Source organism: Sinocyclocheilus anshuiensis, unplaced genomic scaffold, assembly GCF_001515605.1.
Source record: "Sinocyclocheilus anshuiensis isolate Anshui unplaced genomic scaffold, SAMN03320099.WGS_v1.1 scaffold2533, whole genome shotgun sequence".
Lineage (NCBI taxonomy): Eukaryota > Metazoa > Chordata > Actinopteri > Cypriniformes > Cyprinidae > Sinocyclocheilus > Sinocyclocheilus anshuiensis.
In genome coordinates, this window is record NW_015548189.1 from 111,027 (window position 1) to 125,238 (window position 14,212).

The following is a 14,212-nucleotide window of genomic DNA, read 5'->3' on the forward strand; positions in this document are numbered from 1 at the left end:
GTAGAGTAGGGCTTGTTGTTTGTCGTTTCTCCGATCACAAATGCAGACATGGTTTTTTGTTTACGCAACACGATGCAATGCGTAAAAAGACAGTATAAGTCATTATAATCCATAATTATGTCCGCACTGGATGCAACGAATGCCTCGTTTATAATGGGTTTTCATGTTTTTAAATCATCGCTCCGGCCTGACCGGGCATCATCACATTTCCATCACATGCTTGAGGTATTCGGCCAATCACAACGCGCTGGATAGTTGGCCAATCACAGCACACCTTGCTTTTTAGAACGATGAGCTTTGTAAAAATCGACGCGTTTCAGAAAGGCGGGGCATAGAGGAGAAACAATAATGTACAGTATGTGGAAAATAATGTGTTTTTTGAACCTTAAACTGCATAAACACATTTCATTACACCAAATACACAAAATAATGTTCTTTTTAGCAGCATCATATGACCCCTTTAAGTAGTCTGCAGCTATAAAGAACATAATAAAATGAAACCTAAATGAGTATCTGGATTGTTAAGTTCCACTCCAGATTTGTCATCATTACTGCCATGTTTAGCAACATGAGTCAGCCTATTCATAAATCCCCTACTGAACCACCTTTTTTAAATCATCTCAGGCTACATCATGGTCACACATTAAAAGCATTTGCATTTCAATAGGAAAGCCACTAGTGACAATTTCCTATACGAAAATGTAATATATGACATGTAATATAAATGTAATGTAGTGTTTGGACCAATCAGACACACAATTATTCATTATATTTAATGAATAATCCAGCAAACCCTCTCTCCCCAAAAAGCAAACTATGTGTTAGAGTTCTATGGACAACAACCGAAGAGCAACTAACACCCCAAAAAGTCTTGAACAGGCCTCTGGTTACCATGGCAAACAATGACAAGTCATCTGATAACACTGGTTTTATTGCTCAAAGGAATGCGGGCAGAGCAACTCTCACTCCATTTCCCCATATGATAGACACATAATGCCCATAAAAATGGACTCTTCCCTATTGCGTTCTGGCGCACTATGGCTGCCGTCGCATCATCCAGGTGGATGCTGCACACTGGTGGTGGATGAGGAGATACCCCCTGACAATGTAAAGCGCTTTGAGTGCCTAGAAAAGCGCTATATAAATGTAATGAATTCATTAAAAAAAATTAAATTATTCATTCATAGAAAACCTTCTAGGAATGAACATGCCTATCTCCGGGACATTGTGTGTATGATTATTAGTTTCTTGTATATTGTCTTTGGTATTGTATACTGTCTAGTGCATGCTTAAAATACTATGTTCGAAGACAAAGAGTTGTAAACTTTCCCTCCGATAGTTTAAGTCACCATTGGCTCACTGAACCCCTGGAGGTGTGACCTCCATAGAAGTTAAAAGGCCTCACATCAGTGACCCACTTCTCTCTTCTCTCTTCTTCGGCGCTCTTACCTCCTTGCCTCTTGGACATCCAGTCTGACCACGACCCACAGGGCCTCCCCGCGCCGGCAGAACATCAAAGTTGCAGCAAGCCATGTTGCAACTTTTCACCCGGGAGAGAATCAATCACCACCGAGTCAGAGTAACATCTTTGGAGTTCATCACTCTTTAAACCCAGAGGAATGTGATCGCAATTCCAACACCACCAAACATTCAAACCATCAAGACTTTTAGTTAATAAATTAAAACTTTTTTTGTAGTTATTAAAACTTTTGTGCACAAATTACACGAGTTTATGATTCTGTCACTGCTTGTGGATAATGTCCCTTTAACGATCCGATCTTGTTACATGCACTAATGCACTAGTACTGTAAGAAAATTATTTCCTGTGGCCACGAAATGTTCGCTGTTCGAACAGATTAGTTGATGGTAATATTAATTCTGCTACAGGTACTACTGGCAGCTGATATAAATAATTGTAAGTAATTATAATGAATTGTAATTATTTATATACATTTCCCTTTTAAACCAAATTGCTACAGTATATGACATATATGACATATATTGGCCTATACCTATTGCCATATATGACAAATATTTAAAGGGGTCATATGATGCTTTTTTAAAGATCATTATTTTGTGTATTTGGTGTAACAGAATATGCTGACATGCTTTAATGTTCAAAAAACACATTATTTTTCAAATACTGTACATTATTGTAGGTCCTATATGCCCCGCCTCTCTCAAGCGCTTCGTTTTCTACAAAGTCCCTCCTTCCGACAAGCGCAGTCTGCTCTGATTGGCCAGCTGACCCAGTGCATTGTGATTGGCCGAACACCGCAAGCACTCGTCGGAAATGTAACGCCCCTTACCATAATCGCGAGCTTCATCTTTCAAAATAAATGTAAAGACAGTAAATAATGTCATTAGTTTTACCATCAGTTCAAGCCCGAAAGGGGAACAGACACAGTAATGATGCAGTACACAAGCCGCGGTTAAGACAGCTGACTCTACTGTGATGTGACACTGTCTCTCTCTCTCTCTCTCTCTCTCTCTCTCTCTCTCTCTCTCTCTCTCTCTCTCTCTCTCTCTCTCTCTCTCTCTCTCTCTCTCTCTCTCTCTCTCTCTCTCTCTCTCTCTCTCTCTCTCTCTCTCTCTCTCTCTCTCTCTCTCTCTCTCTCTCTCTCTCTCTCTCTCTCTCTCTCTCTCTCTCTCTCTCTCTCCGATTCACGAACAGCTTGTAACACTCCAAAGAGAAAGGAAAACTTGAAATCGCATCATATGACCCCTTTAAAGGCTTTAGGATATAAGCATACAGATAATACAAATGTTAATATGATTAGTTTATATATATATATATATATATATATATATATATATATAACAAAAACACACAACAAAATTACTAAAACTTTGACTGAAATTAAAATGAAAACAGACAATAGAAGTAATTCAAAATATATTAACAAAACCTATAATATTATATCAATTATATTAAAATAACAGTGTATATATACACAATACAATATATTTCTTTAAATGGTGTACATATCAATTTAGAATAAATGTGAGGTATTTAAATAATTCAAAAGTATAAATATTAAAATCATAATTGTATTTTTATTTCAACTATATATATATATGAGGAACAAAGAGAGTGATATTTCTTAATTGCAGGGAGGTACACAGTAACTTTCATACACAGATTTTTGGCAAAATTCTGCCATTCTTTCATTATTATTCAATACTGCTGGTCAATTAACACAACAGGAATACACATGTCGCTGCTTGTCAGGAAAAGCAGAAAAGTCTATGCACAACAATCTTTTTTCTTCCCTCTTGGATGGGTGAAAAAGAATGAGACAGAGGTGGGAGGGTGGCAGCAAGTTTCAAGATGCACACAGAACTCCTTATTCCTAGAAGACTGCGTTCAAGAAAACAATGCGTGTGAGCATGCCTGGGACCCAAGGAGTGCAACACTCACACACTTACATACTCACGAGAGAGTGGGGGAGTCATCAGCTCTGCTTTTCAATCTAAATGCAAATGTGAAGGACAGGAACTCATGAGCAACAGGACAAAAGATAAAACAAAGGAGAAAAAGCACAAGATTAAGAAACACTTGTGTGTCATCATGTATGTTTTAGAATATGTGAGTGTGCATAGTTCATGTGAGTTTATGTTGTGATCAATAAAAGACTTGAACACATTCCATGAATGTGTGCCTGTCTGCTCGTGGAATGTGGCTAACTCTTTTTTTAATGAGCTGCTGATGTCATTAGTGTGAGGTGTATGCATCACTGCGTCCTCAATTGGCTGAAACCATAGTGATGAGGCAATCCACACGCACTCAGCGGTCACGTCAGGCTGTGAAATGAAGATGCAGTTCTGTCAGAGCATGAGTCATCCATGGCCGATCTTTTTTTTTTTTTTTTTGCAATTTTTTTTCAATTGAATTTTTTTAATCAATTTGTGAGCTAGTCAAATGTGAGTGTCTTATACATGTTTAAAGGTTGTGTTTGTTCTCTTTGTGTGTTAATGAGTGACTGACCAAATTCATTCCAGTGAGTGAAAAAAAATAATAATTCTGATTTGGCAAACCAGCAGAAAAGGAAGCAATTATGATGAAGACAGTGCATGAAGTGCATAAGAATTTGACCCTGAACCATATTTACAAATAAGCCCTAAGTGAGAGCTACAAAGCCACATGAAGATTTGTTTACTCTTTATTGTGGGTCTATGTTGAGGTTGTATATGATGCCCTCAGAAACAGGCTGCTCATTATCAGTAAGAGCTGTTCACTGGTTCTGAAACATTTCCTTGTAATAGACCTTGAGCTCCTCTAATAAAACAAATATTTCAGGATTACTCAAGTACTGTACTTATTAACTGACTTATTAACTGTGTTAAAAACATTACAAAAAATAGAATGCATTAAATTGCTTACACACACGAGATGACAATATAGTTTTAAAAGAAAACTACAAAAGGAAGTAAATAATCTTTTGGTTTCTCTATTTATGTAATTTTCCTTCTCACAAACGCTTATTGCTTTTTCCAACACACTTTTGATGAATCAAAGTGGCCAATGCATACTATAATCCATCATTTATTTTTGGGTTTATGAATGTCTGTGTGTATATATGTGTGTGCTGGAAGGAGAAATAGAGAGAGATGCTCTTTTGCAGATGGCTCATATTTCTCCACTCCAGTTGTGAATCTCGGCCCACAGCCGAAACACATAAGCAGCTTCCAGATTAATAAATAAGCAGGCAATTAATTGGCTCCAATTAAATATTGAAATGCAGTGGTTGTTTACAGAAAAATGACTGGAGCTACAAATTGGGACATTAAGCTCCATTATAAGACAGCATGTTATCTCATTTTACAGATTCATTTGGCAAGCATCAATCTTCTACTATGTCTTTTCATGTGATTATCTTTTTACAGCAACTTCAGTTTCACTGCGTATCATGGCATTATGTGTCATATAATGTGTTATTTTTATGAAAAAAAAACACGTCTTGTGGCCATCCCACACACAAATATGATATGTGCTGTACATCTATCTATCTATCTATCTATCTATCTATCTATCTATCTATCTGTCTGTCTGTCTATCTGTCTATCTATCTCATATAGCAAACATCTTATAGATATTATTGATATAGGCTATGTAAATACATATGTGAGAATTATATATAGCCTTATTGGTAACGTATAATGACAGTTTCACTCTTAATATATTGGGGAATATTGCTCATATGTCATAGTGTCTGTATTATTTGACTAAATCAAAAATCTGTGGCACATTAAACCTCCAAAAATCTATTGTATTATATAGTAGTTGTGTCAAGGTTTGGCTGGTTATCATGGTCCAGTTAGATTCTACACCATCTGGTTCCAAAAAAAAAAAAACTCTTTGCAAGCAACATATAGCCTAAATCATTACAGTTTTTTTTCAATTGCTAACATCCCTTTGTCCAATCTATAATCACATTTTCAAAACTCTAAACACAATTAGCAAAACATCCGTCTGTTGTTTTCACACAATATTCAGTCAACTAACATGTTTCTAAAATGCTTAAATTTTCTTTTCATACAAGCTTACCCCATACCAAAATCATGGATCATTCTTATCTTTTTTTACAAATGCTTAAACACGGCATGACAGAAATGAAGACCTAATGTTCCACACTTTAAATATAGTGTAAAGCCTCTACTTCTGCAACAAAAGAGCTGATAAGACTTATTTTAATTACTGATAATTGAGAGATAGCTAATTCAAATCTTAATTAATAATTTCAAGTCTTTCCATTACATGGCCATGCACAATAAAAAGGCACTCTCTGGATTGGTTTTGTTCAAAACAATACAGAACAACACAGAGAAGCAGAAAAATAAAGAAAATGTCTGGACGAGGGAGAGGAGTAGTTGGACCAGGACTGTCTGGTTTGGTTCAGCTACCAAATCAGACATCAAGAGACTACAACAGACAGCCAAGACTGCTGAGACGATTATTGGCCCAACCTCCAAGATCTGGGCTGCGTTTCCCAATAACGTTGTCTCTTAGCTCGGTACGAAGACTCTAAAGGTATATCTTAACTAAAGTTATACCTGTTCTAGGCGTGTTCCCCGAACTATACCTTAGGATGTTGCTTACAGTTTTTGCCCGCTGCTTGAACACTATAGACACATGCTTAGACCAAAGTAACAAAACTTGAAGCTTTTGTTACTATACCTTAAACACAGTGTAACCATACCTTAAACAAAAGCGCTGCTTTGCGCTTCAGTTGCAATTCTGTAACACACTTGCTCCTTTCTGCAACACACTTGCTCCTAGACACTACACACTATTTCATACATAAGACACTTAGTTCAAAAATGAAATCTCAGGGTACCATTGGGAAAACACATCTATTCAAAATACAACACACATTGGTTAATTGAAAAGACGTTGACACACACCTGAAAACACTTACTTACAAAACTGAACACCAATCAGCCAGCTACAAAAAGGTCTCAGTTAAGCCATTTTGACAACTTTGCAAGCATGGAGGCAAGGAGAGCTAGAGGCAGAGGAAGAGGAAGACAGAGAGAGAGAGGAGGACGTGGTCGAAGAGGCCACGCAAGGACCATTATTTCGGATGACATAAGAGCAACTTTGGTGGACCATGTCATAAACCATGGCCTGACTATGAGGGAAGCTGGGCAGAGAGTCCATCCTAATCTAAGCCGTTTCACAGTTTCATCCATAATAAGGACATTCCGACTGGAAAACAGGTATGTCTTCAACTCTCTACTCTACTCAGACTGTATCTAGAGTATTTACAGTACTGTACCATATCACGTTACTGTATCACATGTATTGTATTCCAGGGTGGCTAATGCTCCTTTTCCAACAAAAGTGGTAGTTTTGTGAAACATACCGTGATAACGTGTTGAGATGTTTCAGTACTGTGTATGGTAAATACAGTAAAGTTCAGTATAGTTCAGGATTGCGTAAACACACAGCAATGTTTTGATAGCATATTGATAATAATCAATACAGATTTTGCCAGTGAATTAGTGATTAGTCAGGTCTTTGTGCTGCATGTCCATGGTAAAACTTGTGGACTGACATGTTAGACAGCACTCTCCATCAACATAGAACACCAAAAGAGGGAATATAGGCCTATCTTTTGGAAGAAGAGTTCCAGAGACCTGTAGAAACAAGGCACAGTGAAGCTGTTCTGGCAGCACAAAGACACACACCCTAAGATGCATGTGTTTCTCTTATTTTGTCACCTGTCTGTAGTTTCAGTGTCAGTTTGCTAGTCGGGTTCTTTGACAGTGCTGGTGTTGCTCAAGAGGATTTTCAGCAGTGTTCAACTACTGGTTGAAAATCATGAGACTAATCACAATTATTTTATTTACTTGTTTTTTGCCATATATTTAACAGTAAGAAATAAATCTGCATGTAGTTTTGTGAAAACCAGATGTATTGCTCATCTCAAGTGTTCATCTCTTACTTATTGTGAAGTACTTAGGTAATGAATAGTTTGAACTTGTATGTATAGTTTGTACTTTTTCTGTGGAGTGTCTCCTCCCCATTGTGACCTTTAGTTTGCTCACTCTCGCTAATTCTCTCATCATAAACAACAAATACCATGGAAATGAAAGCATTATAATTAGTAATTTACCATGTTTTTATTAAATTGTCATCAAGTTAAATGCAAACTCTGTTGTATAAAAGAAATTCATGATATTACACCCATATAAACTGCTTGCCTAAAAAGACGAGTTTATTGTGTGTATAGTTAATAGATTACACTAGGCTACTTTAAGCCTTACCCTGGAGTTGGTTCATGCTCTGCCTATGAGGACATTACTGGACAAGATGTGGAAAATCTGACTAACCAAAGTAACTGTTATTTTTATAGCCCTACTCTGAATTTTACATGTTAAATATGCATAACTGGTATAGGAGAAACTATTTTAACATGACCTTTAAGTTAAGCTGCTGCTGATTTGACATAGATGACCACCTCTGGATGTTAACTTACACACAGAATCACAACCAGTATTGCACAAACTCCAGGTTTCTTAATCTGATCGTGTTCTGTAATAATGTGGCAAGTCTTTTTTTTCATGTAATTACTTACCACTGATGTATTATAATGATCCTCGGAAGCACTTTAATTAGATTTGAATCATTAATGAGAAACTCATGGTTAACGAAGTTTGATTGGACATGTGAGTGTGCAGAGACAGACCCACATGTACGCTTGCAAAATACACACACACACACACACACACACACACACACACACACACACACACATCACGTTACTCTGCGCTGCGCAAAACTCCATATTTGAACAGTCAATAGCAAATACTTAAACTAATAACAAAACATACTTACAGTCGCTGATTCAGAAGCGCCAGAAAGTTTGATTGGACATGTGAGTGTGCAGAGACAGACCCACATGTACGCTTGCAAAATACACACACACACACACACACACACACACACACACACACACACACACATCACGTTACTAAATGAAGGGATTTAGATAACTGAATCATTTTTGTAAAGTGTTATTTTCCGGTGTAAAAGGTGTTTTTGCATGTGTGTGTGTGTGCGTGTGTGTGTACCTATATTTTGAGGACAAATTTGTACTCTGAATTACAAACCTGACAAAATCTCCCAAAACCCTCCTTTTGGGGACATCCTCGTTTGTAAAAAGTATAAAACAACTAATTTAAAGAAAGTTCTCTGTTCGGGTTTGTGGTAAACATAGACTGTATAAAAACATGGACGTAGTGTCCGTGACATCACCCGTAGGTTTCTGAAGAATGGTTTTGAAGCTCAAAGTGGGCGGAGCCAGCCGTCGCCATCTTGGCAGCGCGTCACCGTGCGTCACTCCCGGATAATTGAAAATGGGCAAAGAGGCGGGAACTGGTTGCTGAAACCACACCCACCTAGCTCTACGCCGGTGACAGCAGCAGCAATCCACCTGTCACTCAAGTGGCCACGCCCTTAATTATGCAGAACTTTAAGGCTTAATATAGTTTAAACAGATGAGTTATAAAAAAATTCACCCCCCTTCACAGTTGTCATGAAGGGCAAAATTAGCTATATAGAACAAAATCATTTTTTGTACCAGGCTGTAAACATACTTTTTCTGCTGTAAAGTTGGGCATTTTAACATGGGGAGTCTATGGGACTGACTCCCTTTTGGAGCCAGCCTCTAGCGGCCAGTCGATGAATTGCAAACTTCCGTGTTGGCTTCACGAGAGAGACCGGAAGGTTGCCGTTTAGTGGTAACCAAGAGCGAAGGCTTATTTTGGATACTGTCTTCCTATCGACTGACATCTGATTGCATTTTCAGTGTTCACCCTTTGTAACTGAATCAACAATGAACCGACTTTAACTGAAAAACTGTTGTTCTTTTGCATTATCAGCACGTTTTTCCTGTTTAACACTGTAAAGCTGCTTTGACAATCTATATTGTATAAAGCGCTATATAAATAAAGGAGACTTGACTTGACTAAACAACATATGCTCTTTTCTTTTATCTCTTCATGTTTTTGAAGGAAATGGATGAGGAAATGGTTTTTTTCCACTGTACTAGAATTTTTGGAGATTCCTTAAACTTACTGTATAATTTGATTATAATATTGAAAATGCACTTTTGTCAGCTAATGCGCAATTCTAAAGAGCACTGCACATCAAATTTTGTTTGCATGTTGAATAAATGTCTTTCTGTTAGTCAATATGTAATAATTGAAAGTAAACAAATATTGGTGTAACCATGTCTACAAGGTCAATGTCTACCTATTTAAAACAAACATATACACCAGGTATTTTACTGGAAGTGTGCTACTAACCCATACACAATTGTATCTTTTTTTTCCTATGTCTCCTTTATATGGGTCAAATTTGCAATTCTGCCATGTTTGTTAAGCTTTACAGAGCCATAATTCCTTAATGAAAAACAACTTCCTCTTTCATGGTGTTAATTTTTCTCTTCTAATCCTTGGCTGATGCTGTTCACTTGCATGACCATGCCTTTCCCGATAACGACTGCATAACCCTTAACCTTGGCTCATGGCCATATGGTCATAAGAAATCCCTTATGCATTGTGGTGCATACTCATAGCGCTCTTTACTATCTCAGTGCCTGAGGGTATTGCAAGCTTTAACATTTTTGACCTCCTGTTACCACTGTGTGTGATGTGGGAGGATTCACAAATGTTTTATAGCCCTAGAACTTTCACGGTTGCAGAAATGCTATGTTGATGGTTTTTAATGTAAAGAGTTAAATTGTTGCTCTTTTCAAAGCAATAGACCTTAGTCAGGGTAAAGTGGCATATTTAATTTCTGACAGCAATGAAAACAAGGCTGTGAGTGACTGCTGCTCCTCTGCCCTCCATTCATCCATGCACTCCCTTGTTCAAAACATCAAGAAAATGGAATATATAATGACATTGAGATATCTTTGTCTTTTGTAACCAATATCAAGAGATGAGGTAATATGCTAATATAGAAACATGGCATGTAGAAGTTGGCCTTCAGCAGAAAGCTCTGCACTGCGCTCCGCCATCTTGCGTTTACAGAGCGATGCATGTGGCATATCACTCTTGCAGACTCACAGAAAAAAAAAAAAAAGCTTGGATGCTAAGGATGACTACACTATATCTTTACATAGCAGATAGTTGTTTGCTGATTCTAAATGTAAAAATCGTATGTATCACCTTTAAGTATTCACTAACAATCTTGACATTTGCCCTAGTCCTCTCTGGTGAGTTCATTGAAGAAGAGCTGTCTGATTCATGAACAAACTGAGTTTCCATTAGGTTTAAACATTTTTTTGCTGTATGTATGTGTGTTGTTCAGTGTTAATATGTGAATAAACGTTTTAATAAGTCTGTTCATCATATAAAGCTATAGCGTCAAGTAAAATCACATTAATTTAGCACTTTATACAACAAGCTTCTCATTAATAAACAGGAACATACCAGTGTTAATGTCGCAAAATTCATCAATTGTGAATTCCATTTCAGAAGTAAAGCAGCTGTACAGAAGACAATAGTGTCATTATTTAGCTCAATTCAGATCAGTGTTGATTCAGTTCAGTTCAGTAACACTGTAAATTTAATCTATTAGGAAGTGAGTTCAGTTCAGCTATAATCAGCTCTACAGAAGAAAGTAGTGTCAATCAAATCAATTAATTTCGATGTTTATTCAATTTAGTTCAATAACTGTCATGTCGCGTTCATCAAACTCAGTTCATATAATTCAGATCTATAGAAGATGATAGTGTAATTATTCGGCTCATTTTATTTTTAGTAATTTATTTATTTTTATTCAGTTATAATAACTAATAAATAATAAATGGGTCAATGTTCCAAAGTTAAGAAATTGTGAAGATCAATCAATTCAGCTATAAGCAGAAGCCAATAGTGTCATTATTCTCAATAGCTCAAAGTTTTCAGTGTCTCTTTAGAAGACTTATTAAACAGCTTGATTCATATGGATTACTTTAAGATGTTCTTATGAATTATTTGAGGCTTGAAGGCTTAAGTGGAATGGACTTTCAATGGAGGGACAGAAATCTCTCAGGTTTCATTAAAAATATATTCATTTAAGTTTTAAAAAGATGAATGATTTGGGTGAACTATCGCTTTAAACAATTTGTTCATGATTTAGAGACATCCAGTTCTTGAGTTAATCTCACTGACTCAATGATCTGGTTGTACAGTAGCTCACTGGACTGCAGGACTTTCAGTGAATAATGACTTAAAGTTTTACTGTTCCTTACAAAAATACATTGTATGGCATCAGAAAACTTAAAGGAATATTTTTCATGAATTCTTTTTTTTTTTTATGATAGAATTTTTAACCTTTTTGATGTTTTTTTTTTATCATGATCTTTGGCTCATACATTGAGTTACGCCCATGTCACAGAAAGCTTTCTTCTTAAACACGTACACTAAGTGCAAATTTATGATGTGACAACTTATACTAAACCAAACATTTGTTTTTCACTTCCATCTGGCATGCGATGGGTGAGATGGGGGTCAGCAGCCCTCAATGGTGTGTACTTTCCTGTTATTCTGTTATAGATGTCTTGTTGTTAGATGTTTAAAGAAGGAAAAGAGAATCCTCTTAGAAACCAGCCTTCACAAATCAGACTGCAGTACTGGATTCTCTGACAGCCAGACAGTGCTCTGGCATCTTCCCTTTCCTCAACAGCAGGCTGTGCTGTGTGCTATGTAGGGCAAAATTAATGAGCAAAGTCTATTCTTATAGCGCCGTGGAGTCCTCTGCCCACCCCTTGCACTGCCCACTGTTCTCCTCTGCTGCTAACTCACTTCAAATATAGTGTGGTATTAGCATTTTATCACAGTGATGTTGCAGTAGGCATATTAGGTTAGATGATCAAAGGTACATCATAAAGCAGCAGTGTTTTTATGAGGTCTGCGTGACCTGGCTGGGTCTCTGTGTATGTCACTGAGGTGGTACAAGCAACTGAGCTGTTGTGAGACAGATTAATGAATCTAGCAAACAGGTCTGATGTGGAGAGCTGTGAAAGCCTCCCATCTGCTGGTCACTTTGAGTACTGCATAACGAATTGATGGGGATATTGGTGTAAATCCTTTGCTTTAATTTGTCACTGCATGGTATATTAAATAAAAAGTGAGACTTGTTATGGCACTGTAGTGACAGAAAAGTCAGTAACTCAAGAGTTTGTTACTCTTTTCACCGCTCTTTCAGTAGGGACTGAGGTTTTCAAGCTTCATAAAGAACCATAGCAGTATCATAAATAGAGACAAACTCTATTTTATATTTTATCTATTTGCCATATTTGATTTGCTCTATGCATGTGTGTTGATTAATGTTAATATGTGAATAAAAGCCTAAATTAAATTTGTTAATCATATAAAGCAATGGTGTCTAACTCTGATAAAAGTATGGTAAAAACTCTGGGATTATAAATGTTAGGCTTTTCCAATATAACAATGCATAAAATCCAACCAACAGATGTTTGAAAGTTTAATGGTTTGCATTCATTCACTCTTTGTTTATTTATTTGTTTCTTTCTTGCTCTCTCTGCAGGCTGTCTACAAGCCCTGGCTCTGCACTCAGTATTTCCAGAGTCCTCAGTCAGGCTGCAGTTATAAGATTCCCTGTGAGCAATACTGTCTTGAGGTCCAGCAGAGGTGTCCGTTCATATTGCCTGACAATGATGACCTTATACATGGTGGTACTCCCAGTTTTATATGTGCAGGTCGGTATACAACTCTGTATCGCCAGAACTGAATTGTACTTTGTAAGATCTATTGTTTACAGCAAAGTTTTCAAAGTTTTTGTAGGATTTATATCTTTGCATTATGCACTGTATCTATGTTAAACGTCATTTAAGTGTTCATAATTCCAAGTTTTGTGTCAAGCAGCATTCTAATGTCGCTAATAAAGCAACGAATAGTCAAAATGTAACCATTGAAATATCTAAATCATGTATCAACATTCAATCATTACAATAAAGTCATTACAATAAAGTCGCGTAACACATAAAACACATCAAAGAGGTCAAAAGTAGCAAGATCAGCAGGAAAACCAAGTTTGATTTAAATAATATTAATAATAATCATTTTAAAATTATTTTATTGTTTCATAGAGCAGAGCTCATTCATTTCTCAGTATAATTTCAGCACTTCTTTAAAGTAAATGCATTACTGAAATGAACCGCGCTATTTGGATTATCATACAGCTTTTTAGCGACATCTACTGGACAATTGGTGAAACTGTCAGACCTCTGCTCAAATAAAAAAATAAAATAAAATCATTTAAACAATTTTGTAGTCATTTAATGTAACATGAAAAACGGAGCAACACATCCACTGTTTTTTTTCCTTTTGAAATGAACATACACAAATGTAATATACTGTATGCACATATATTAAATTTCCATATGTTATATGAAGTAAAACATAGCCTATATAAAGCAATGAGAAAATGGAATGAGCCAAAACGAATATATGTGTTTATATACTGTATGTGCAATACGTTTTTGGACATATATGTCATGTATAACCATCCTAAACCCCATCAATACATGTTGATATTATAAAAATACTGCAAATATAAAAGATAGACATGTATTTAAATTATTTATTACAAAAACATACTGTATATAAATGTAATTTTTTTTGTATATTTGTTGTTTTAATACAATTGTATACATAAAATAAATATTGTTCATACTGTATATGTATATGTGTG

The 14,212-nt window shown here is 36.3% G+C and overlaps 1 protein-coding gene across 1 annotated transcript in view; it reads left to right on the forward strand.

The window, feature by feature from the left end:
* Positions 1–14,212, forward strand: part of nalf1a (NALCN channel auxiliary factor 1a) — a 100,089-nt gene that overhangs the window by 83,337 nt on the left and 2,540 nt on the right. The window contains exon 2 of the mRNA XM_016508146.1: positions 13,046–13,217. Within this exon, the coding sequence (XP_016363632.1) occupies positions 13,046–13,217 (172 nt within the window). The remainder of the gene's footprint in view (positions 1–13,045; positions 13,218–14,212) is intronic.